Raw genomic sequence first — 26,104 nt, forward strand, 5'->3', positions numbered from 1 at the left:
AGATCAAAGAAAGAGCAAATCCCAACCATCGATACTAATGGCAAAGGTTCAAAAGCTGCCACGTGCACTTGGATGGACAATTAGAAAAAGCCCAGCTGGCGGGCTGATTCGTGGTCGTGGGGAATGAGGAAATGATGCGTAAGTAGTGCAGCTGAAGATTCGTGTCCATTTTTGAGGAGTTTTACTATGTAAAATCAGCCCTTTGGCCTTTTCGTACCTGCACAACGTCGTAACCAATGTCCTCTCAATCGGGCACAACGAAACTATTGTATCGTTAGTGATTCGCACGTGCCGAATCGACTGGGAACTCATGCGATTAAATCTTTTATTTTTCTTTGAAAATTTATAATTAGCTATATTTTCCTTGATTCCTAATTGAGATGTGATTGGTGGATTGTCACATCAAAATATTAGGAAACATACATATGGATGACGTCCATATTTCTAATTCATAGGTTAAAAATTCAGCCAAGTATGAATCTTTGGAAACTCTGAATAATGTTCTCTTTTTTTATTTTGGGAAAGAAGCAAGCATACGCGTTGTGCTGCATATGTCAAACCTCTCCTTTTCTGTTATTTTTTATTTGGAAAAGAAATTAATATGTGCTCTATAGTAGGACCTACGAAATTAATGGTTGTTAGAGAGTGATAAGTTCCATTAAGAACTTACGCTACGTTTGTTTATTCAGATTTCTAATTAAGATAAAATTGAATATGATAAGATATAAAATTAAAAAAAAATTGATATATCCCATCCACTGTCTGGTTATTGCAATAAGAAAGTCAAATATATTTACATCCTATCATGTATATTGTTTAAGATAAATGACGTATCGGTAAAAATGAACCAAAAATTTTACAAATTGAGATGGTAAAAATTTCTCGCGACACTATTACCTACTTTATTTTATTTTCCTCTCTTTTGTTAATTAATTTATTTTTTATTATTTTCTTCCCTTCCATCATTCTCTAATAAAATTTTATTAAATAGTAAACTGTACTAATATACCCAAAATATTTAGATACCAAAAATATGTAATAAATATAAATGTATATTTATAATTATATAATTTAAATACTTTATAAAATATAATTAAGTTCAAATATACATAAAGAAAAATAAGATTAAATTGAAATAACTAAATTGTTATTTTTTGTTATTTTGAATTTCTCATATTAGAATTTAGATATTATTTATGTTGAGATACAATTTTAAGGGAAAATTTTAAATAAGGACCTAAAGTACCATCATTTTTTAAATAAAGGCATGGAATGAACATTGTGTTAAATAAGAGTTTGAAATACCTTTATTTTCTAAAATAAGGGCTTGGACGAACCCTATTTCAAATAAAGGACTAAAGAGACCATATCAATCTATAAAAAGAACCTCAACTCACTATTTGATAAGAGCAATTTTGCCTTCTATTTTTTATAAAAAAATTTAAAAAATGCAAAAAAAAAAAAAAAAAAGAATAGAGAAGGGAGGGAGGTCCCTCCCACATCTTTTTTTTTTTTTTTTTTTTTTATTTTAATTTTCAATCTAATTTTTGCTCTAAAAAACCTAATTTAATCTAAATTTACATGTCCCTAGCCGGCTTGAATTTTTTTCTTTGGTCGGTGATTGAAACAAATATAAACATTTCAAATCCTTATTTGGCGATATTGTCACTTACGGTTCTTATTTGAGAAAATGAGTGTACTTGGGACATTTATTTGGATTTTTCCCTAATTTTAATATTGTTAATTTAAAAAGTTCATCATTTGAGAAAATAACTTTCTCTTTGTAGATGATAGAAATCCTATCAAACTTTATCCCACTTCTCTCATGAGATAATTTTATCTAGTCTATATTCCCCTTATATCCAATTTTATCATGTCTTAAGCAAGTATCAAACATAGAATATAATAAATTATATCCTATTATGAATTATATATTGATTGCCAAATGTAACCTTAGAACCTACCAACTGAGAATTGAATTGTTCAACCCTTAGGGCCGACATCGTAGTTGGTTTCTCTCTCTCTCTCTCTTCTTTTTTTCCCTATTTCATTATTGCCCTACCATATCTTCACCTTTGCAAAAGCTCTCAATTAAGACACGATATGACTTTCTTGGGTGGAATGCTCAAACTCACGGTTTTATGCAAAGATATTTAATCAAGAGACTTGATTGATTCGATTTTTCAAACGCGCTTCTAAATGAGAATTGGCATTAAAATTGGTTTTAGGTAGAAATCTAGAATAAAACAATTAACACTGATTTCCAAATTTTTTATATGAGAACGGAACCAATCTCGATTCGAATAAGCTAGCTAAAGCCGGTTTGGCTTAGTTATCAAGTTGAATTGGCCTAGTTGCTCACCCTTGATCGACACGATCTATAGACAACATAACAACTTCTCCTTTCATTTGAATCCCACTTAACTCATCTGGTACAGAAGCATTGACTCGTAAGCAAATCCAAATGTACAAATGAGTACAACATCAGCAATGACATATACTTTTGATACCACTAAATATTTTATTGCTCTCATGAACAATGACAAAAACTTAGGGATGCATGCTATCGAATGCCCCACACATCGAATTGCAAGCAAACAAACAATTTAGCCATTTATAAAAACAATAGCCAAGAATTGAAAAGTCGCACAGACGAGTATGAGTCTTCAAATACCCTCTGGGCCTTTACTAGTGAATTTGAAAAGAAGTGATGAGATCCGACATGGAGAAAGAAAACTGGGCAAGGCGTGTCAATACTACCGTCTTAAAGATAGTGACTTAAAATAGATACGAAATCCAATTCAGTCAGCTACATTAGAAATCCTGTATTACCGTATACCGTCTTAATGTGAAGAACGATTGATTAATGAAAATATTTAAAATAAATTATAAAAGGAAATCACATGTTCAACTTATGAAAGGTAAACTTTTAAAATATCTGTCATCGATCGACCCGTCTTTTAGATTAATTAACCATTTAAATATATATATATATATATATGTAAGAAGTACGACATTTTTGTTGTTTAATCCTTTTTTTAATGATTGATTAATGAAAATATTTAAAATAAATTATAAAAAGAAATGGCCTCAACTTATAGAAGGAAATGAATAACCGAAAGCTAAGGTGAGCTTTTAAATATTTGTCCTCGATCGGTCAATCTTTTACATTAATTGACCATTTAACTAAACATAAGAAACATTGAACTTTTGTTATATGACTTTTTTGTTGTGTAAGCCTTTTTACATTTTCCTTAAGTGTGTTTCTTTTCCTTAAAATATCTTATAATTTCAATTTTTATTTCCATCAATTTTTATCAAATTTAAATATTTATTCATATTTTCTGGTATTAATATTTTCGTTAATTTGTTCTCCCCAATTTTTTTTTTTTTAATTTTTCAATTTTTTTCCAGAAATTAGAGTAGCCTGCGGAAGCGCCCCTTCTCCTTGAGAAGGAAAATGATTTGGGTGCCTATTGCGAAAGGGGAGGATTGGGCTTCGTTTGATGGGCTGGCTCGAAATTGCATGAATTCGATGGCCTCGTTAACGATTGGGCTCCAAATTCTAAACGACGATTTAGTTCCAAATTGCTAGCTTGATGAATTACAAAAATCAGGAAAATAAAATAGTATATTTATGGATAAGTTATTGTACGATACACCGATGTGAACCGATATGACCTCAAACATTAATTATGTGGGTTCCACTATGGAGCATGTATGATTGACCGTTGAGATGAACTTGGTTTACATGGTCTATGGACATTATAATAACCATTCAAATTTATGGTAATTATATCCCATCTTTTGTTCTGAGTCAAGTAACATTGAGAGCATTGATTCTGGTTCCTCAATAAGCATATCATTAAAAATCACTACCATGTTGAGACAATCACAATTCAAGACAAAAAAAAAACATGAATTTCACAAACTCTCTTCCATTAGAATTTCACTTCACATGTGACATGAACGATGAAAATAAGTCCACACGATCTTTTCTACCCAGGGGGTCACATAGAGAGGCTGGCGGTCGGCCGAGCCGGCTGGCCAAACGGAGCATATTCAATCTCGCCATGTTGTTCTTATTTTTCTAGTTCTTCCCCCTTATGAAGTCTCCATCCTTGCAAAATTACAAGACTAAATGGGCCGCTTTCGTCAACGTGCATGACTTCATGCGGACACGAGAAAGTTCGTGATAAAAGCCCTTGGATGGCGACGACGCTCGACGTAAATATCTTCCGGGCGCTGTTGCTTGTGGAAATTGGAATGCTTTGCGGATTCAACCACTAACGTTGTCCATCCATCATCTGTCGACAATCAATTTGAACTCGTACTCTGCAAGCAATCTTGAGTCGCACGTTGGATTTTGAATGAAAAAGTATAAAACAAAAAAAAGTCTTATCAATTTAATTATAAATATTTCAATTGTGCTGATGTAATACTAAACCATTTTTACATTTTGTCAATTTTTTTATTTATTGAAAATCATTGACATGAACATCGATAATTTGACATGACATACCGTCGTTGATGTGAATATTTTTTATAATATTTTAATATTATTTGAATTTGCTATAAATTTTTTCTTTTTTCCTTTCATTGATAGCACACCCTTGCCAGCAAAATGAAAGAAAAAGAAAAAAATAAATCCAAAATATTTAAAAATTATAAAAATAATATATTAACACTAGTCATATCATGTAAAACTAGCGTTCATGTCAACGATTTCTAGTTAAAATTAGCTAGAATGACTTAATTGACAAATTACGATAATGTTTATGACTAAATTAATATAATTAAATTGTAAAATGCAATTGGTACAAGTGCAATAGATTTTAGGACTTTTTTTTTTTGGTACTTTTTCTGAATTTTGAATATTCTACCCTTCGAGTTGTTTCCTTTTGCTCCTTCATATATAAATTTTAGCGGGTTAATGATAGTATTACAGAATGGGCATGCAATTTTGTTTAATTTCACAGAAAAATGGTTTCAAAATCCAAAAAGAGGAAGAAAAATAATGGAGTAGAATTTTTAGTCGAACACGCCTTGACTTGCGCTACACTATGATGTGATTTTAAGTCGAGTGTCACAATCGTTTGTTTTCTAAGTTAGGCCGTCAAGAACAATGCGATATATTATCCTAAGATGATTGTGATTTTTTCAATCTAAATGCGATTTGCATCCATTTTCCACGTCAATAATTCAAACATAAAAACAAGTCTGTTTTCTAGAGCGCGCAGGTTTCACGGTTAGTAGGGTATATTTCCCCTTAACCGTACCCTGCAGGCTTAAGAAACCATTCTGAAATCCAACATTTGCCAACTCCCACGGGCTCTGAAATATCCTGTACTACCTTGTGTTTTCTCGAGAATTGTAACAGGGACATATTCTCAAAATAAAAATAACATAAAAAATGGACAGAACACAAAAAATATATTAGCTTTCTCCCATCATTTAGAAAGATGAGTTTAGATGAAAAGTTATCCACTTTATGGATGGTATGAACTAAAATGTATTGTCCTCCACATGGTCAATGTGGAGAGATAGATTTATTTTCATTTTCTATGAAGTTGGAGATTGTCAATCAATAAGCACTTATCCGCATTAAAATGTGAAAATTTAAGATAAGTTCGTGATGGTTCAATACACGTATACCTAGTTAAGATATGTTCTACTAGGTAAGCTACGAATGACATGAGTTGATATAACTCCTAATCCTGAAATCTACAATGTACTCATCGATTTTCAAGTTTGACATCCAAAACCCACCTGCCGTCTCTATCTTGTAATATCTAACACCCACCCTAAAACCTACCCCAACCATGTCGATTCCACGGTATGCATCGACGCACTTCTTATCCAATAGAACACTTATAAAAAACGAATATTCAAATCAATTCTTTGATTATTAGCCTCTATAATATTTTACTCCATTAATTCATAATTCTCTCCATTCATAGAAGTTGATCTCTTTGGTTTCGTGAAGGATGATTTACAAACAGAGGAAAAGTGGTTTTATTACAAAACTTATCATCACGGGACAATGACTTACGTCGACATATTTTAAACACTCAGTATGGAATGAATAGATTAGATGATGAAATACATGTTTACGCCTAAGGTGACATATTCTCAAAATGAAAATAACATCAAAAGTTGACAGAACAAGAGAAGAGATTAGCTTTCTCCCATCATTTTGAAAGATGAGTTTACATGAAAAGTTATCCCACTTTATGAAGTGTACGAACTAAAATGTCTCATCCTACAAATAGTCAATATGGGGCGAGAGAGAGAGAGAGATTTATTTATTTATTTATTTATTTTTTTATGGATTTGGATATTGCCAATCAATAAGACTTATCCACATTCAAATGTGAAAATTTTAGATAAATTTGTGATGGTTCAGTCGTATAACTAGTTATGATATATTCTACTAATAAGCTATAAAGGGCATAAGTTGATATAACTCCTAATCTTGAAATCTACCATGTACTTATCGATTTTCGAGTTTGAAATCTAGAGCCTGCCCGCCACTCTATCATGTAATCTCTAACAGCCACCCTAAAACCTACCCTAACCATGCCGATCCCACAGCATGCTTCCACGAACTCCTTATCCAATAGAACACTTATAATAATCGATTATTCCAATCAATTATTCGATGATTAGCCTCAATACTTTTTTTTTTCTCCATGAATTCATAATTCTCTCCTTTCATCGTGGCTGATCTCTTTGGTTTCATGAAGGATGATTTTTTTTTTTTTTTTTTTTTGGTCGGAACATGAAGGATGATTAACAAACACAGAAAAGTGGTTTTATTCACAAAACTTATCTTCGACCAAAAGCAAGAAAGAGAATATAAAACATAAGGTTTTATTTTGATTAACCCAAAATTAGGACTACATATAATAAATGATTCTATTATAATTAGCACTTTGACACCTTTCTGTTATTTCCCTCAATTATAAAAGATATATATATATATATATATATATATATCCATTAGATATTCATAGGCTTAAGTCCAAATTATCAATAAAAGCTTTCAGATAGCTCCAGGACACGCCCTTGCAACCCTTCCCAAGGTGGCCCTTGCAACCCTTGCTATCATGTTGATGGGAATTATAAATCACATCTCAACAAACATTGTTGCTTGTGCTGGGTGCGCATTACATTGCATAATTACTCTCTGGGCCATACAGAGATTATTTAATAAAACTCTTCATCTTGCTGGTCAATAAAGTTAGAGATAAGGTCATTATTGGTGCCGATTATTTCAATCCTCATCAGCTTGCATAAGCCACCAAAATTTAGTCCAAACTTAATGATCAAGTCATGGGAAAAAATAATTCAACGAAAATGACTTCTCTTTTGGCCATCGACATTCCTTTCTAAATAATAATAATAATAAATGGTAAAGATGATTAAGCACTATGGACTTTGATCGGAACTTTTTATGGTCGATGCTACCTCATACTTCCATTTACTATAACATGAGTAATCATTTAAACATTTGATGAAAAGTAGAAGATGCGATATAAAGCTCGACATGGAACGTCAAATCCCTAAAATTTGAGACTAATTCCTGGTGGATTATTTAGTGAGTAATTGGCTTACTTTTTTCGTTGTGACTTATGAAATTAGTAATGAAGTAGAGACTATAAATACAAAAAGCGATTATTAAATTTTTACACTTTGAAGGGCTCCTTCTCTATTTTTATTCCCTTTTTTTTATGCTTAAAATTTATGAGGGTTCCAATCATGATTTAGATAAAAATTTTGTTATGTTTACAATACTATTTTCTTTTCCGCCAAAATTTAAAATACCGTTCTAGTTTCCTAAAATTATAAAAAGAAAATTACATATGAATCTACTTATCTGTCTTTGAGACAAATCCAAACCGTGTACCACAAGGTTTAGATTAAGCCAATCTAAATCACCCGTGATTTGTGGAGATAGTTTATCAAATGTTAACTCCTCGAACTAATAATTATTTTACGTATGCATTGTTATTAATTTTTCGACACGTGTCGGCATTTTCATTACCCAAGTGGTAATTCTGCAAGCCGGATCCAACGATCAACATCGCCGGTAAAAAAAATAAAATCTTGAGAATAAAATAAAATAAAGTATTTTGATGAAAACAAAAGTAGGTCGCACGCTCCAAAGTTGGAAGAACTAATCCCTCAAACGGTCACAGGACTATAGGACTAAACTATCCAAGCATCAATTCCAGTTCCCATGGAAGGACATAATCCAAATATATATATATGAAAAAGAAAAAGAAAATATTTGTTTCTTAAAATAATCACAGTCCGAAGGGTCACCGGACTCCCCGGTAAAAAGCGCACGAAAAAGCAAACCCCCTCCCCCACCACCTGTCCCCTCCTGACCGACACGTGTCCACGTCCTTATCCGCTTTCCTTCCTGAAATAGCTCCCCCTTTCTTCTCCATTTCTCTGCAAAACCTCCATCGTCTCCTTCCTCCTGTTTCTCTCTCTATCTTTCTCTCTCTAGAAGCAAAAACCAGAACTTTGGCCTCGGCAGAACCTTCAGAAGAATCCCCATCTCCTTCTCTCTCTCTCTCTCTCTCTCTCTCTCTCTCTCTACAACACACGCAGCACCTCGAGAGGACGCGGAATGGCCACCAACCTCCTCACTTTCCGGCCCTCCGGCGGCATCTGCGCCTCCGCCTCCGCCGGCGTCGGCGACAAGAGACCCGAACCGAACCGCCGCCGGAGCTTCTCCCCCGCCGCCCCGTCTCCGTCGCCGCCGTCCCCCTCCTCCTCCAACTCCGGCTGGTGGAGCCCTCTCTTCGGGTGGTCCTCCGAGCCCGACTACATTGACTCCGGCAGCCACAAGGCCGGCCGCCGGGAGGACAAGGCGGAGCCTGGACCCGACCCGAGCCCCGCGCGTCCGTCCCGGTTCGCCCCGGGCAGCTTCACGGCCGAGAAGGCGAAGCAGCTGAGGATGATGACCCAGGACGCTGGGTCGTTCCACGACGCCATGTACCACTCCGCGATCGCCTCCCGGCTGGCCTCCGACTTCGGCGGCCGCCCCGATCTATGAGGATCCCGATCCGGGTCCGCCCCAAGGAGTCGCCTTAGAATGCCCCCCCTTGCTTGCGTCGCCGGATCTTACCCTCTTCCCTGTTTTCTCGTTCGTCTTTTTCTCTTTTCTAGCTTCTTGATCCTGGATGTATGCGTCCGATATTATAGGCGACGCATTTCGTATATATGTGATTCAGTGGTGTGATTAAAAGAAGAGGGTTCTGATGTTGAACTTGAAGAAGGATCTATGTAATGATCGCCATCGTTGCATAAATAACGTTTCTTTCCAGAACGATCTCTGCTAATCGCGTGTATTAGCTGATAATCTTGCTGGGTGTTCATCGATGGATTCCGTTTATCAATCTTTTAGTTTTATAAAGCTCTGATTTTGATCCGGTAGATCTACAAAATTTGCGTTCTTAATGAAGCGGGGGCGCTCCTAATCGAAACCAATTATGGATTCCGGGGTTTATCTTTCTTTTTCTTCGAGCAGAAGGTTCAAAAGTCAATTTTCGGTGATAAGGATTGGTTGGTAGTACTGTTTGCTTTCGGCGACAGTCGCATCGCTTGCGTAGCATTTAATTTCGACGGCCGTGATCCCACGCTACTGGGGGACGTGGGGTCCGGCGATGGGTAAAGTACGGATGGGATCTTGTTTAGCGTGCATGCCAAGTTGCTTAACTCGCAACATGTTGCTTGGTGCTCATCTGGGACATAAAGACAATGGTGGAATCATTGAATCGGATTCTGGGATTGTTCAGAAAGGCATGGAGAATCCTGAGAAAGAATATGCTCGCGGTTCTGTTCGCTCGTGTGCTGGTTTGTGTACCACATTCTTGAAGTGTTTTTGAGGTGCACGTCCGTGTTCGGGATATTTTCTGCTTCGGCATAGGTTTTAACCGCAAGATCCGTCGAGAAACCGCCGGGTTCTGGGAAAAGGGAGATAGAAGGAAAGGACCTGAGAGCACGCGGGTCACGCGGGACGTAAATGTGACTTATCATTGCTCGTGAAGCACGGGTTCTCTTAAGTGCAACTTGCTGCTCGACATGATCTGTCAAGGTCGTGTAATGGTCGGGAAATGACAAATTGGTTTGTTTTGTTTTTTCGGGTGATTGTTTTCTGACCGGACCGGAAAGGCGGACTTGGTGCATGATGTGCCGCTGATTTTGAAACTTCGCCCGCAGCTTCGCCCGCCGACGCGGAATATACTGCGAATGAGCGTGTAGTCAAGTCTGGAATTGTGTCTGGCTCTGTCTGATGGACTATTCAGGAACGTGGAATTTGAATCAAATACATCGAAGGAGGGAGGTGAGAGCGAGGGATGTTTTGGAAGCGAGTGGAAAGTTGGAAGAGGGAAGTGGTCCAGGCCAGATCTTGAATCATATGCAATTAAAGTTGGAAGAGGGAAGTGGTCCAGGCCAGATCTTGAATCATATGCAATTCACACGCACCGTCGAATTGCTGAACCAGTCGTTCTCCTGATTCTGTCATCTAGCTCGTTAGCTTCTTTCAAGCTCATTTCTATCTTGCCTTTCATATGTTTTGACTGCACGAAAAATAGCTTCAAGCGCTGTCTTTCTTCTTGCCCAGAATGTGTTCGTTTCTTCTTCTTTTACTCTTGAGAAGAAAAATATATCCTAGAGTAAATGAGCAATGAGCAAACAGACTGCTCCAATATCTGCCCATAGTTGCAATCGAGTTGCTGATGGACTCCTGACCTGATTTATATGAACCATGAATGATATGTTTCTTGATGAAAATTGAGGATCCTGCTTATTTTAATGGGTGTATTCAGCAGGAATTTCCACTTTATGCAGCTCGTGCCAAACTAACTCGAAGAGGAGTCGGACCTTCAAGGTTGGATGTCCGATGAGTAGCCAGTAAGCCAACAGGAATTTGTCGGTCTTTGCGTGAATGTTTGTTGAAAGTCTGAAGGCAGACTTCTGCAGCTAGTAGCTGCGGAATTAGAAATGAAAGCAACCTTCTTACACAACTTTCGAATTTCTCTCAGTTTCATCCTTTTCTTGTTCATTAGAATGCGATTCTAAAGAAGCTCAAGATGAAATCACAAGCATTTGCTTCTCTTGTATGATATGTCGGCTCTTTTCTGTTGTACGGTAATGGTGATTTAACCCGGAAACAATGTCGTGAGGCAAATTTACCTTGAGGGAAAGTGCTCTGTTTTGATCATCTGGCATTTGTGCATCACCGTTCCGCCAATGGATTGTTGTCTTAAAACTGAATCAACCAAAATCCTCCATTCGGTTTGTCTACAACCTGGGTTTTTTTTGGCTGATTGAGTTGCTCCGTGCTTGGAAATTAAAGAGTGACTCCACAAGCTTCTGAGCAGCGTACACTCTACTCACACAACAAGCATACCAGAAACTAGTTCCTGGGTAGTTGTGATCTTGACATCTACCGAGCAGTAGATCCTTGATGACATCTCTTGAAGATTGTTTTGCCGTGAACTGCTTGTTGTTTCATTTGTCCATTTGGTTCGGCATCAACTCAATTATAATTTTCCGACACTTCAGTAGGGAAGGATTTTTACCTTATACTCTTCTTCCCCAGGAACCTTAAACTTCACAAGATTCATTGAGTACCAAGGTGTATTTGCCGAGACCTCGCCGTATAAGTGCCACGGTTAGCCTAAAAGCAGCTAAGAGAAGTTGGCTGCAGCCCTTTCGCATGTTTCTCTACATCTGATTTGGCTGAAGGTCAATGGCCTGCTGTATAAACTGGACATCGTTACTAGATTAATAGAGAGCGTCTCCATCTCGTCGGACCATTCTTCTCTGTTTGTACGTGCAATAGTGAAGAACACGCGACTGTCTTTTCAGCAGGGGAAAAGAACCCAAAGCGACGTCATCCGTCTATCTGCTGCTCTTTCTGGCACACAGAGCACCCTATCGAACGCATTGTGTTACCTCATTGATCGAGCACGTTTGACATGAATCGCTCGTCGACCAGCTCCAAGGCCCTGCCTTCTATCCACAGGCACCATGCCCGGAGATAAGTAATGTCATATGCTGTTCTTTAATAAAGGTGGAAGGCGAAAATGTCTGATGTTGCACTTTATAACTTCACACATCCTAGCAGATTCAAGAACAACCAGGATGATACAAGCCAACATTCTGCATTCCCCCTTACGATCTCTAACATCATTACTCCAAATCTGAGAATCTTCGATCTCGTGGAGAAAAGACTGCCCGTTACATACTCAGGATATGTATAGCTGCTGCTGTCATCACTCAAAAGAACTGTAATATCGCGATACGGCTCGTGCAAAAAGGAACACATATACTTCAGCATATCGTAGGTACATAATATTGACAATCGTATTTGCGTTTGCCTGGGATTCATTGTCTTCGAAATCCCATGCTTCTCCAAAAGTCTGATATCTTCGGGTTCGAGTCGCTGTCCAACGGCAAGAATACTGGCTTTTAAGGTCACCATGAATGATTCCTCAACCAGAGTATTTGTGGAGGTAGAGAGCGGCCCTTCAATGATGATGAAATGATGAGTTGTGCCTTAGAAATTAAGGATACTGAATGTGTTAAGTTCTATGACTCAAATGCAATGTCAGCAGTTACAAGATTTAGAAAATTATCCCAATTTTTAAGTTCTTCCCTCCAAAACACTCTCGACAAAAAAGTACAAAACGCGTCCTAATTCTTTCGCTCGCGTTCCTGGTGAGTGGGATCATGGTGAGTGGGTTTTTCTCCGTCGTTTGTCTATTTCGGCCGATTATTGCCGGTGGATCGCCGTTCGCGAGCTCTTGGAGGCAGGGACGGTCGAGTTGTTTCGGCCTGGAGCTCCAGCAGAGCATCATTCCATTAGCTGAGTGGGGTGCAGCGGATAGAGTGAGTGGGGTTTTCTCCGGCGTTCGTCTATTTCGGCCTACGTTCGAGTAGATCCCACGTTGTTCAGCGTTTCAAAATTCCGGGCGAATGGAAGGAACCAGATCGCACGGTCGACCTGGTTCAAACCCTTGGAGGGAGTAGGTAGGATCGGACGGCCCAATCCGTCCGGGTTGTTGCATCAAGTACACTCCTCTCTCTCTCTCCCTCCTTTCTCTCCCCTATAAAACCCTCGTCCTCACTGCTCAGCCCCTCTCTCTCGCCCTCCTTTCTTTCCCATAAAAAACCCTCGTCCTCACTACTCAGCCTCTTCAGCGGACTGATCATGCCGCGGATCGTCCGTATCCAAGGAGTTGTATCCAAGGAATTGTCACGGTGGATGAGGATTTTAATCAGTCGCTCATCGGTGTGGAAGGACCGATCACGTTGAGTACGGGGAGGAGAGGAGGATTTCTTCTCGATCGCACGTCGATTCCGCAGGACCGAGCATGGTGAGTGGGAATTCTCTCTGTCGCTTGTCTGTTTCGGTCGATCATCGCCGGTGGATCGCCGTTCGTTAACTCTTGGAGGCGGGGACGGTCGATGCCGTTTCGGCCTGGAGCTCGGATGCTGTTTTTTCTTTTTACCTGATTCTTTGTTTAATTTTTTTTGGTAGGCTTTGCTGAATCAACAGTTCAAGCTCCTCATCCTCGGCGACGGAGGCACTGGTGAGTTCTTTCCTCGTTTTCCTAGTCTCGATTTGATGGAACGACTCGATTGCTGCTCGTGTTTTTGCTTTCTCTTTGTGTTCCGTCCGTACTTTTCGTCCGATCTGTGTTTTCTTTTTCTTCTTTGGTTTTTGGTTTTGGGGAGGAGGGGAGGGAGCGGGGTGGGATGGGGATGGGATCATTGCTCGTGGGATTTAACTTCAGTTTCGATGGCTGTAATGGATAAAGATTGGTAGCGATTTCCTGTTTTTCAGTGTTGATACTTATTATCTGGAATTCTGGTCTGGAATTCTGGGAAGTGTTGCTGCTATGCTTTGATTGAGCGGTAGAAATGTGTATTTTACCTTTGAAAACTTGATGCTGGAATGGAGGGGGAAATCGATCTTTATGGGTTAGGGCTCCCCTTGAAATCTTGGGCATTGATGTTCTCGATCTTTGCTGTGTGTTTTTTCAAACTTCTGTTACCGCCAGAGCCAGAGCTCAAATATTTGTCCATTTTGCAGGCAAGACTACTTTCGTGAAGAGGCATACATGTCGTGACTTTGCCTTACTGTTTTGGCCCCACTCAATTATGTCCCTCTGGTTGTATGGAAATTGGATTTTGATTGGACTTGAACAGCAACCAGGCATTGTGGCGTTGTTTATCTGTTGGATTTTGTCATGAATTTAGGCAAAATTATATTTAATTGCTGGGATACGGTGGTGATTTGAGAGATGACTACTAGTAAGTAAATGGGAAACTACACATTTCTTTGTTAGAACTTGTTTTCATATGGTATCGATTGGTTTTGCGTTCTAATTGGTATATGCTTTCGTTACTATGTCATTTCAAATTCTTTTGATCGCGTTTGTTCTGGATTTATAAGTTTCAAGAGGCATGTATAATTGTTCATATGGGTTTGGCTGTTTTCTTTTGCAACAATCGTGGTCAATTCTTTACATCCACTTCTTTCCACATAGAAGAATGGGTATGTCCTTACAGAACCTAATATTAAACCTAATATTAAAAGGCCATAAAAAGTTAAAGTTACTTAGATAAAGTTTTAAATAGAAGTTAAAATGGTTAAAAAAAAACAATGTTGTAAAACCTGCGGAAATGGCCAAGGCATGTACGGACATTCTGGTAGGTCGACATGGCAGTAACGTCAAACATGATTATGGTGTATTGATGTTTGACGTTACTGCCATATCGACCTACCAGAATGTCCGTACCATCTTCGCAGGTTTTACAACATTGTTTTTTTTTTAACCATGTTAACTTCTGTTTGATAGTTTTATCTAAGTGGCTTTAATTTTTTATGACCTTTTAATATTAATATTAGGTTTTGTAAGGACAATACCCATTCTTCTATGTGGAAAGAAGGTGGATGTGAAGAACAGCAAGTTAAGGTAGAGGAGGGTACATCCCACTCGGAGGAGGAATCTCCCATACTATGAGATATCTGCTGCCCAAAGCGCTCATAGTATGGGAGATTCTCCTCGAGTAGGAGATTCTCCTCCGAGCAGGATGTAACATCCTCTGCCTTAACTTGCCTATTCTTCACATGTAATTCAAATTATTCTTGTACCCCTCAAATCATCTTTTGTCTTTGTTGTGGACGATATAACATGTTGGTTCTTTTTGGAACTTTAGGGACCCTAACCTTCACTTTGTGGAGTGTCCTGCCCTTGCTCCTTGAGAAGCAACTTGGCTGCCCAGCAACAGTATGGAATTCATCTCTCTTTTTCCCATTTGTTGGAATTTTATGTGATAATTTAGGAAATTATCATCATAGCGGCTTGCCATGGCATCCTGATTCCTCAAGTGCTTATGAGATTGTAGACTTGGAGTTTAAAATTTCATTTGCTGACTGTCTTTGCTATGTATGTTATTTATATATTCAAATTAGTGCACATGTTGAAACTTCAAATGCAGCCAGAAATGCTTATTTGGTGGATTGGCTTTAAAACACGAGTTCTGATTAGACATCTCGCTTTATTCTTTTGTTTGGTGCATTGCTGCCTAACTTCCTGTTGGTTAATTATTTGCGTCTGACAGCTAGGGCTCGCGCATGTATGATTGCTTTTGCTGGTGGTCAGCTTCTTTCCGACGACGACGACGCAGTTTAGATGGAGTTTTAGTTGTGATAAGGCAACAGAAGGGTGTGAATAAAGGGAGAGAGAAACCATTGTCCTTCTATCATTGCGGGGAAATTATTAAATAAAAAAGAAGAAATTCATATGCAGTCGAGAAGAATTCCTCCTCCATGTGCTTTGCTTGCTCCTACAAATCCTCAGTACTCGGTTTATTCACACCATTCTACTACAGCTAAAACTCCATATAAACTGCATCGTCATTGTGAAGAAGCTGACCACCGGCAAGCTCCGTCTCATACCCGCGAGCCTTGGCCGTCATATGCAAACAATTAACCAACAGGAAGTTGGGCAGCAATGCACCAAACATAAGAATAAAGCAAGATGTCTAATTAGAGTGTTTTAAAGCCAATGCATCAACCTGAAAAGGAAAGAGAAGCAAACCATTTCCCTTTCCTTTCTAGATAACTCAAACCACTTCTTTCTCCTCGAGGGAGGCTTTCAAATTTTAAATCCCAAGCGTGTGGTTTAGGGTGAAGTTGGAAGCCCTTGGCGGCTGGTTGGTAACGGGGCACGTGGCTGCGGCGTTGCCATTGGAGGACTTGGATAGCCACTTCTCAATGCTCTCACGCTTGTAGGTTATGCCTGTCACAGTCATCATGGGGTGTTGCGACCTACCCTCGGGGAGAGAGAACAGGTTTAGGGCTATTGCCTAAAGGACAGGCCTAAGGCCTATGATTAGACATGGGCTCTCCCAAGCCCATCACGCGAGTAGGCATGGGCTCTCCCAAGCCCATACCTCGCGTGATGTTGGGATATATTTTATGAATTTTGCACAAAAAGAGTCGCCATTAGCTTATTAGGGTCGGTTAGAAACCAAGTGAGGCATGAGAGTGTACCTCACTTCCTACGCAACTAGAAAATCTAGGATTGGGGACTTAAATACACTAATTGACCAATTAGTGCTCATTTTGGTACCTATTCTTGTTTATTTTAAGAGTAAAAATTTTTGTTAGGCAGTTTTGATTAATTTTATACTTATTTACTAACATGCGAGGTGATCATGCGGGTGCACAATCGTTAGAGTAACAATCATAGTTACTAAGACCTTAATTGCAATAAAATTAAACACTTGCAATTAAACATAATTAGAAAGACAACTTAAACATACGACATAATCAAAATATAAGCAAGTAAAAGCCTAATTATACTGAGAATGTAAAATGTAGCAATTCCTAACCAAACCCCATCATTTTTGGATTTTCGAAATTTTTAATTTTTTTAATTTTTAATTTTTTTTTTTGAAAGTCGAATTTTTAATATTTTCTGTTTTTTTTTTTTAAATTTTTTTAATGTTCTCTTAAAGTTGTTTGAATTTTAGGAAGTTTTCTGAATTTTTATTATTTTTCGATTTTTTGATTTTTTTGATTTTTGATTTTTTAATTATTTTTTTGTCCTTTCCCTGTTTTGTCCTATCTATTCCCAAAGTCACTTTCTCTCTTTTCTATTTTTCTTTTTTTTTTTTTTAAATTTCTTTTCTTTTCCTTTTATTTTTCTTCTGCCTTTTGGTCTTCTTCTTTGTGCGTTCTTTGCACGCCGGACTTTCTTTCTACGCCTTCCCCCAAACTTCACCCAGACAGTAACACCAGCATAGCAACCAGCGACCCTTTCACCACTGAACCGCCACTGTCTATCGGTTGTCCACTCCGAGCGGCGACGACCACCATTGGCCACAAACACCGGCGGCCAAACCATTTTCAAGCACAAAAACCCCCTCGGCTTAAGAATACACGATTGCTCCACGAAAATTGTATGAAATCACAATGGAAACATAAAAGGCGGGCACAGTCCGACGTATATAAGAACAAGCACAAACCAAACCGAGATTCGACCGGTTGCTTCTCAATTCTTTTTGGGACATTTTATCAAACACATGAGATACGCAAGTATAACGAGGGGTTTTTGGCTCAACGCAGCTCGAACCATAACGGGATCTTCGACACACAACAAACAAGACGTCGGAAACAAAAGTAAGGCGATGCAGGCCGCAGCTCGCGTGAACTGAACGGCCAGGAGCTCCGCCTGGTGTACCCGAGAAAGAGAGCACACACAAAGGCCCAGGGGACTTACCTGGTTCGGGTGGGGCGCGGTGGCGGACAGCGGCTCTCGGGCGGACGGCTGACGATGGCGAAGCTTTCCTTCGAGCTCCCTCTCTCCCTTCGGGTCGTCCTCCCCTCTCTCGCTCTCAATCCCTCTTGGTTTCTCTCTGGTTCCTCTCAGCTCCTCCTCAGCTCTCTTGGTTTCTCACAGTTCCAGAAGAAGGCCGTCGGGGAGTCGAATCTCGTGCATGGTCGAGCCTCTCTTTGGCTCTCCACCCTCTCTCAAGTACTCCAGCTCTCACTCTCGAGCACCTCTCTCGCTCAAGCCCTCTCCCTGTGCTCTGGTGTGCTGTCCTTTGTGGAGTTCTTCTGCTGAGCTCGTTCGGGGAAGAGTTGCGGTCGACAACGGCGGGCGGATCGGCCTCCGCAACAACTAGTTTGTTCCCTCGATTTGTCCTCCTCGTTCTCGTTCGCTCTCTCTCGTTTTTCTCTCTATTTTGTCTCGGCTTCGTCTTCAGCCCCTCGCCCCTCTTGGTTCGGACGGCAGGCAACGGGCGAACGGACGGGCCTCCGGCCACGACTAGCTGCTCCCTCGAGCTTCCTCCCTCCCTCCAGTTCCTCTCCTGTGTTTCTCCCTATCCTTCCTCTTTTTGCTCCCTTTTTCTTCTGCAGGACCTCGCAAGAAGACCAAGACCGTGCCAGTTGCCAGCCGGGCATTCCCGACCGCGAATCACGCTGCCATCTCGATCTCCTTGCTCCTCCATCGTTGCTCCTTTTGCTCTCTGCTGCTGATCTGTTTTCTGTTCTTCCTTGCAGGTCCTGCAGCGAAGACCGGCTAGAGGGAGGAGAAACGAGCATGGGCCGGGCCGAAGGAGAAAGGAGGCTTGGGCCGGCCCAGTGCGGGTGGAGGAAGAGAAAAGAAAGGGGCGTGGGCTGGGCCAAAGCTAGGTCCGGCCCGACCCGATTTTTTTTTATTTTTTTTTTTTTTTTTTTTTTTTTTTTTTTTTTTGTGGCTAATTCTTAACTTTGTACACAATTAAGTCATAAATAAAATTATAAAATTTAGGTGTCAACACGGGGTCCCTCATGATCTACATGGATATCGAACAGAGGAAGTACCGAGGGATCTCGACGTCGTGGCCCTCCATGAATCGATGCGGCAACTCTCAAATTAGAGAGAGAGAATGTCTTGAAGTTGAAGAGAGGGAAGTGGTCCAGGCCGGATCTTGAATCATATGCAAATCACATGCACCGTCGAATTGTTGAACCAATCCTTCTCTTGCTTCTGTCATCTAGCTTGCTAGCTTCTTTCAAGCTCATTTCTCACTTGCCTTTCACATGTTTCGACTGCAAGAAAGTAGCTTCAAGAACTTTCTTTCTTCTTGCCCAGAACGTGTTCCTTTCTTCTTCTTTCATTCTCTAAGAAGAAAAATTTCTCCCGAAGTAAATGAGCAATTGAGCAACAGACTGCCCCAAAATCTGCCTATAGTTGCAGTCCAGTTGCTGATAAATGAAGTCCAAATCCTGAATGATATGTTTCTTGATGAAATTGATGATCTGCTAATTTTAATGGGTTTATCTCTAGGAGTTTCTGCTTTATGGAGCTTGTGCCAAACTAACTCGAACAAGAGCTGGACCTTCAAGGTTGGCTGGTAAGCCGATGACAATTTGTCGTGTGTTTCGCAAATGTTTGTCGAAAGTCTGAAGGCAGACTTCAGCAGCTAGTATCTGCAGAATTAGAAATGAAAGCAACCTTCTTCGAATGAAGAGACATTTGCTCGAGGGTGTTTCTTACCCAATTTCATCATTTTCTTGTTCATTAGAATGCGATTCTAAAGAACTTAAAGATGAAATCACAAGCATTTGCTTCTCTTGTATGGTTTGTTGGCTCTCTTCTGTCGCATGGTAATGGCGTTTTAACCCTCGGAAGCAATGGGGCAAATTTACTATGTGGGAAAGTGCTCTGTTTTGATCGTTTGGTATTTGTACATCATCGTTTCATTGACGGATTGTCGTCTCAAAATTGAATCAGCCAAAATCCTCCATTCAGTTCATCTACAATCTGAGCGCATTCCCATCTCGTCCGGCCAATCTTCTCTGTTCGTACATGTGATAGTGACGAACACGTAACTGTCTTGCTGTTCAGCAGGGGAAAAGAACCAAAACCAACATCATCTATCTGCCGCTCTTTCTGGCACACAGAGGACGCTGTTGAACGCAATGTTTTACCTCAATTGAGCGAGTCTGTTTGATATAATCACTTGTCGAATAGCTCCAAGGCCCTGCCTTCTATCCACAGACACCATGCCTGGAGAAAAGTAACGTCATATGCTGTCATTTTCGGAAGGTGTGGAAGGCGAGAATACATTATGCTGCACTTTATAACTTTTTATACATCCTAGCAGATTCAAGAACGGCTGGAGGATACAAGCCAACATTCTGCATTCCCCCGTACGATCTCTAACATCATTACTCCAAATCTGAGAATCTCCGATCTCGTGGACAAAAGACCGCCCATTACATACTCAGGATACGTATAGCTACTGCTGTCATCACTCCAAAAAACTGTAACATCACAATACGACACGTGCAAAATGGAACACACATACTTCAGCACATTGCAGGTACATAGTACTGACAATCGTATTTGCCTTTGCATGGGATTCATTGTCTTCGAAAACCCGTGCTGCTCCAAAAGTCTAATATCTTCAGGTTCGAGTCGCTGACCAACAGCAAGAGTACTGCCTTTTATGAATGATTCGTCAACTTGAGTACTTGTGGATGTGGAGAGCAGCCCTTCAATGATGGTGAATTCAGTATGAAATGATGAGTTGTGCCTTAGAAGTTAAGAATGCTGAATGTTCTAAGTTTTGCCACTTAAATGCAATCTCAGTAGTTACAAGATTTAGAAAATTATCCAGATTTTAAGTTCTTCCCTCCAAAATACTCTGGACAAAAAAGTTAAAGAAAATTCTATATATTTTGATGCCTACCTTCATTCCCCTCTTTCTTGAAAAGATGTTTAATGCGAGAAATACATCATGTGACAATGATAAATGGTTTAATCAACTAAACGGGAAGTGAGCTATACACACATTGAATGTATCGTCGGTTACAAGATTCAGAAAAATATCCCGATTTTAAGTTCTTCCATCCAAAACCACTAATGACAAAAAAATCTGAGAAAATTTTATATATTTCAATGCTTGCTTTCGTTCCCTTCTTTGTCGTGAACATGTCCGGCAGTGACAAATGATCTAATTGACGAATGGTAAAGCGAGATATACACACGTGCATGGCACCGAGTGAGATGAGTTTAAAGCGTGCGAGCGAGCAACATCGATTGGTCGGCCCCACCACGTCGGCAGCGAATCCCACGCAGCGGATCTGCAAGAACTAAAAACATTTCTCTCCAACAGCTGAGCATCATTCGGGCATCGTTGAGCTGGCTTGGGCCGGGGCTCGAGAACAATCGGGCCGGGCCCGATTCCATTAGCAACAATTAATCGCTCGAATAGATCCCCCACCGTTCTGCGTTTCAACCCAAAAAAAAAAAAAAAAAAAAGCAAGTAAGCGGATCGCACGGTCGACCTGGCTCAAACAGTTGGAGAAACGGCCGGATTGGACGGCCCAGATTGTTGCGTGAAGCTAAAAGCCACTTCGACTAAAACACGCAGCCCTCTCTCTCTCTCTTCAGCGTTTCTACAGCCATATACCACCTGCCCCGAAGACAGGAGAACAATTGTCCAGACCTCTCTAGGATAAAATATTCAATTGTCCGAAATTTGCCAGATCGGACGGCCCAGATTGTTGCGTCTGCTTGAAGAAGAAGTTCGCACTTCGCGTATAAAGGTCCCTCTTGTCTCTCTTTCCCCCCACTCCCTCCTGTCTCTCTTACAACTTTACAAGTCCTAGTTGCCTTCTTTACGCTGGTCGTGATGCGCATAATCATTCGAAAGTAGCTGATTCTTTGTCTGTTTGAATTTTTTGGGTAGGCTTTGTCTGTTCAGCAGACCGTTGATTACCCAAGCTTCAAGCTCGTCAGAGTCCGCGGCCCAAGTCGACTATGACGAACTTGAAGCTCGGACAATCAACAGTCTAGACCAATTGTGATTTATGCAGATACGGTAAGGTTTAGACTAAGCCAATCCAGACCAATCGATTGTCAGATGTTGACCTTCGGCACTATAAGTGTCTTCGAGACCTATTGTTGACACCTTAAGTGTCTTCGAGACCTATTGTTGACACCTTAAGGCCCAGCCCCCGTTTTACTTCCTCTCGCGCTGGCCCGTATGATTCAGTGGTATGATTAGAAGAAGAGGAGAAGAGGGCTCTGTGACTATCGCCATCGGTGCATAGGTAACGTTTCTTTCCAGTAAGATCTCTGCTAATTGCGTATATTAGCTGATAATCTTGGTGGGTGTTTCATCGATGGATTTCGTTAATCAAATTTTTTATTTTCATAAATTACTGATTTTGATATGGTGGATCTGCAAGATTGACGTTCTTTAATTAAGCAGTGGCGCTCCTAATGTGCAAGATTGAGCCAAAGGGGTGCAGATATGGTAAAAGCGGACGTGCAAGCAATTATGGCGTGAATGATAACCATTTTGGTCGAAATTAATTTCGGAAGATAAATAGATTTTCTATTTCTAGATGAATTTTTAAGCAAAAATATCGGTTTGATAACGATACAAAATTTCAACTCTAAAAATAAAAATTCGTTTAATAATAATACAAAAATTTCTCATTTTTGGACGGTGGTGACCGATGGATCGCGATGATGACGGCGGGGGCCGATGAACGATGGTGGCGGCGGTGGTGACCAGCGAATGGTGGCAACCAGTGACCGAGGTGGCAGCCACGAATGGACGACCGATTCATAATAAAGACGAACGATGAGAAGAATTTTTATTTATTATTTTGTTACAGAAATAGAAAAGTCGAAATTTTTTCGTTTGATTTATTTAAAATCTATTTTGGAATAAAAATTTATTTTGAAAATAAAAAATAAAATAATTTTATCAAACAGATTTTTTTTTTTTCCAAAAATAAGTCTGAAATAAAAAAATTATTTTTAGAATAAAATTTTGATTTGTCGTGCACCCTTAATGGCTCGAGTAAATTCGCGTTTCAAACTCCCCGAGTGAAGTAATGAGATCGCACAGCCGACCTGGTTCGCGCCCCTCAACAGGGGGAATCGGCGGGATCGGACGGCCCAGATTGTTGCGTCAAGCGAAAGCCACTTTGAATAAAACGCACGCGCTCTCTCTCTCTCTCTCCCCCCTCTTTTCTGTCTCTTATAAACCCTAGCTGCCCTCACTGGTTTCTCCCCCTCTCGCTCTATCTCGCTCGCCTTCGTTCCGCCTCGTCTCCCTCCGAAACCTCGCGCCGCCGCCGCCCGGAGGACCTGATCATGGTGAGTGCGTTTTCTCTTCCGTCGCTCGCGTTCTGTTGTCCTTGAGATTTCGCTGTTTGGGCCCGATTGTCGCCGGCGGATCGCCGTTCGCGAGCCCTCGGACGCGGCGGGGATGGTCGATGACGTTTCGGCCTGGAGCTCCGATGCTGTTTTTTTTTTTTCTTTTTTTCCTGATTTTTTTGTTTGATTTTTTTTTTTTTGGTAGGCTTTGCCGAATCAACAGACCGTCGATTACCCGAGCTTCAAGCTCGTTATCGTCGGCGACGGAGGCACTGGTAAGTTCTTTGTATTTTTAGTTTCGATTTGATGGAACGACTCGATTGCGGCTCGTGTTTCTTCTTTCTATTGGTTTTTATTGGTCTTCTTGAGTGCTTTTCGTGTGATCTGTGTCTTTTTTTGGAGAGGGGTGGTGGGATCGTTGCCTTATTTCCTAATTTTTCCGGTGTTGATGGTTATTATCTGGAATTAATGGGAAGTGTTTCTGCCTTGATCGGGTGTTTACGGCCGGAAATGTATATTTTGCCTTGGAAAATTTGGTTGCTGGAATGGAGGTGGAAATCAATCTTAGGGGAGCAATCTTGGGCATTGATGTTCTTGATCTTTGGCATTTATTGTTTTAAACTTAAATTTCACCCTTGCCGCCTGATCTGAACTATTTATCTGAACTATTTATCCATTTCGCAGGCAAGACGACTTTCGTGAAGAGGCATCTGACTGGGGAGTTTGAGAAGAAATATGAGCGTATGTGTCTGGATTGTGCCTTATTGTTTGGGTGTCCCTCTTGTTATATGGGAATTGATTGGATTTTGATTGGGTTTGAACAGCGACCATTGGGGTTGAGGTTCATCCGTTGGATTTCTTCACCAACTGTGGCAAAATTAGATTTTACTGCTGGGATACTGCCGGCCAGGAGAAGTTTGGTGGACTGAGAGATGGCTACTAGTAAGTAAATGGGAAATTACATATTTCCTTGTTGTTTTCATATAATTTTGTGAGTAACTATTGGTTTCGTGTTCTAAATTTTTTGGCATATGCATAATGTTTCACATTCTTTTTATACATTTATAAGTTTCAACTTTTTATACATGTTCTGGATTTATAAGTTATGTATAATTGCTCATTCATGTGGGTTTGGCTGTTTTCTTCTGCAGCATTCATGGTCAATGTGCCATCATCATGTTTGACGTCACTGCCAGGTTGACCTATAAGAACGTCCCCACATGGCATCGCGATCTCTGCAGGTTTTCCTACAATGCATTTTCTAATCAGCTTTTAACTTTTCTGTTTCATACCTTACCTTTGTATGGAGGTGGCTTTAACTTTTTATTGCCTGTATGTAGGGTCTGTGAGAACATACCCATTGTTCTATGTGGAAACAAGGTGGATGTGAAAAACAGGCAAGTTAAGGCGAAGCAGGTTACGTTCCACAGGAAGAAGAATCTTCAATACTATGAGATTTCTGCCAAAAGCAATTACAATTTTGAGAAGCCCTTTCTCTATCTCGCCAGAAAACTTGCTGGGTAATTTGAAATATTGTTTTGCCCCTCAGATTTTTTTTGTCTTTTTTGTGGATGATGTAACATTTTTTGAACTGTAGGGACCCTAACCTTCACTTTGTGGAGTCTCCTGCTCTTGCTCCTCCGGAAGTACATATTGACTTGGCTGCCCAGCAACAGTATGGAACTCATCTCTCTATTTTCTCCCATTCGTTGGAATTTTATGTGATTATTTAGGATATTATCTTACCTGCTTGCCATGGCGTCCTGATTCCTCGAGTGCTTGTGACATTGAAGATTTGAGTAAAAATATCATATTCTGACTTTCTTATGCTACATCTGTTATTCGTATATTCACATGTTGGCACACATGTTGAAACTGCGAATGCAGTTATTTGGTGCATTACTGCCCAACTTCCTCTTGGTTAATTATTTGCATCTGACAACTAGCTACTGTGCTTGCAGGCATGAGGCGGAGCTTGCTCAAGCTGCTAGTCAGCCTCTTCCCGACGACGACGACGATGCATTCGAATGAACGCAGCCTCTTGAAGCTCATGTTGTCCACCCGTTTTGGTGCATTGCCATTTATTGAAAAAATGTGATTTGGTGACATGCAGAATGATGTGCGTGAACTGAGTACTGAGGATTTGTAATAGCTTCTTAGCAGCTCCTTTTCTTTAGAGTTGCTGCACTTGTGTGCTTTTTTTCTTGCTAGAGATGATTTAATATTTTACATGTTTGAGCTTCAATGCGACTGTTCCGGAGTCACTTTGAGTTGAAGTATATGATGCTGCGTCCCATCTGGATGTTCTATATGGATGTTCTATGTTCAACCACCAGTGTGTTGAAGTGATCTTATCTTGCCCCCTTGATCTTTGTGCATGCCATGGTATCCCTACCAAGGGATTGTGGAATGCGGTTGCTTTGCGTAGTGTGAGGAAAATTTCTAAGCCCCGAAAGCATGAATGAGGGAGTCGTCATTGGACGGTATGGAGTGGAGCTTGGTAGTCTTTTGGGGCTTCTTATATAATCGAGTGAAAGCGCATGTTAGGTTGATCCGTCAAAAAAGGGTAATACGTGAAAGTGTATGTTGGGTGCCAAACTTTATCTACTTGCTTCCTTGTTTGGATCGTTTATGTTCAGTCGTTGTTTGATTTGATTGCATTATTACCTTTATTGCATGGAAACATAGGCCTGCGTGTTAGGCCATAAAACCAACCGAGATTGCATGGAAGGCTTTCTTTAAAAGAAAATGGGTACTGATTATGGGAGTTAGGTTAATCTCTGAGGGTGAGTAGGTTTATGAAATGGTCAGATTAGGTTGGGTTGAGGTTGGATCGAAATTGATCAGACTTCAATTCATCCATTTAACTTGTATTGTGTTATTTATAAGCGACA

At 40.3% G+C, this 26,104-nt stretch overlaps 2 protein-coding genes across 3 annotated transcripts; both read left to right on the top strand.

The window, feature by feature from the left end:
* The first annotated feature begins 8,450 nt into the window (after positions 1-8,450).
* LOC104440476 lies at positions 8,451-9,396 on the top strand. The gene has a single exon (XM_010053399.2). It carries the CDS (start codon positions 8,642-8,644, stop codon positions 9,068-9,070), a length of 429 nt encoding a protein of 142 aa, XP_010051701.1. The 5' UTR covers positions 8,451-8,641; the 3' UTR covers positions 9,071-9,396.
* A 3,795-nt stretch (positions 9,397-13,191) lies between these two features.
* Positions 13,192-25,542, top strand: LOC104438497 (GTP-binding nuclear protein Ran1A). 2 transcript variants are annotated; one of them, XM_039310432.1, is made up of 8 exons: positions 13,192-13,403; positions 13,568-13,619; positions 23,895-23,951; positions 24,035-24,152; positions 24,362-24,451; positions 24,551-24,730; positions 24,808-24,885; positions 25,172-25,542. In XM_039310432.1, exons 1-8 carry the CDS (start codon positions 13,401-13,403, stop codon positions 25,239-25,241), a joined length of 648 nt encoding a protein of 215 aa, XP_039166366.1. In that variant the 5' UTR covers positions 13,192-13,400; the 3' UTR covers positions 25,242-25,542. The 2 variants fall into 2 exon arrangements, with proteins under 2 accessions (XP_039166366.1, XP_010049961.1); XM_010051659.3 differs by lacking the exons at positions 13,192-13,403; positions 13,568-13,619 and adding exons at positions 23,051-23,210; positions 23,416-23,485.
* The last annotated feature ends 562 nt before the right edge of the window (positions 25,543-26,104 follow it).

The sequence above is a fragment of the Eucalyptus grandis genome, chromosome 3 (assembly GCF_016545825.1).
Source record: "Eucalyptus grandis isolate ANBG69807.140 chromosome 3, ASM1654582v1, whole genome shotgun sequence".
Taxonomy (NCBI): Eukaryota; Viridiplantae; Streptophyta; class Magnoliopsida; order Myrtales; family Myrtaceae; genus Eucalyptus; species Eucalyptus grandis.

Coding starts and splice junctions, on each gene's coding strand:
- LOC104440476 (XM_010053399.2), top strand. CDS start 8,642: ATGGCCACCAACCTCCTCACTTTCCGGCCCTCCGGCGGCATCTGCGCC.
- LOC104438497 (XM_010051659.3), top strand. Junction 23,952..24,034: donor GTTTGAGAAGAAATATGAGC/GTATGTGTCTGG, acceptor GGGTTTGAACAG/CGACCATTGGGGTTGAGGTT. Junction 24,452..24,550: donor TGGCATCGCGATCTCTGCAG/GTTTTCCTACAA, acceptor GCCTGTATGTAG/GGTCTGTGAGAACATACCCA.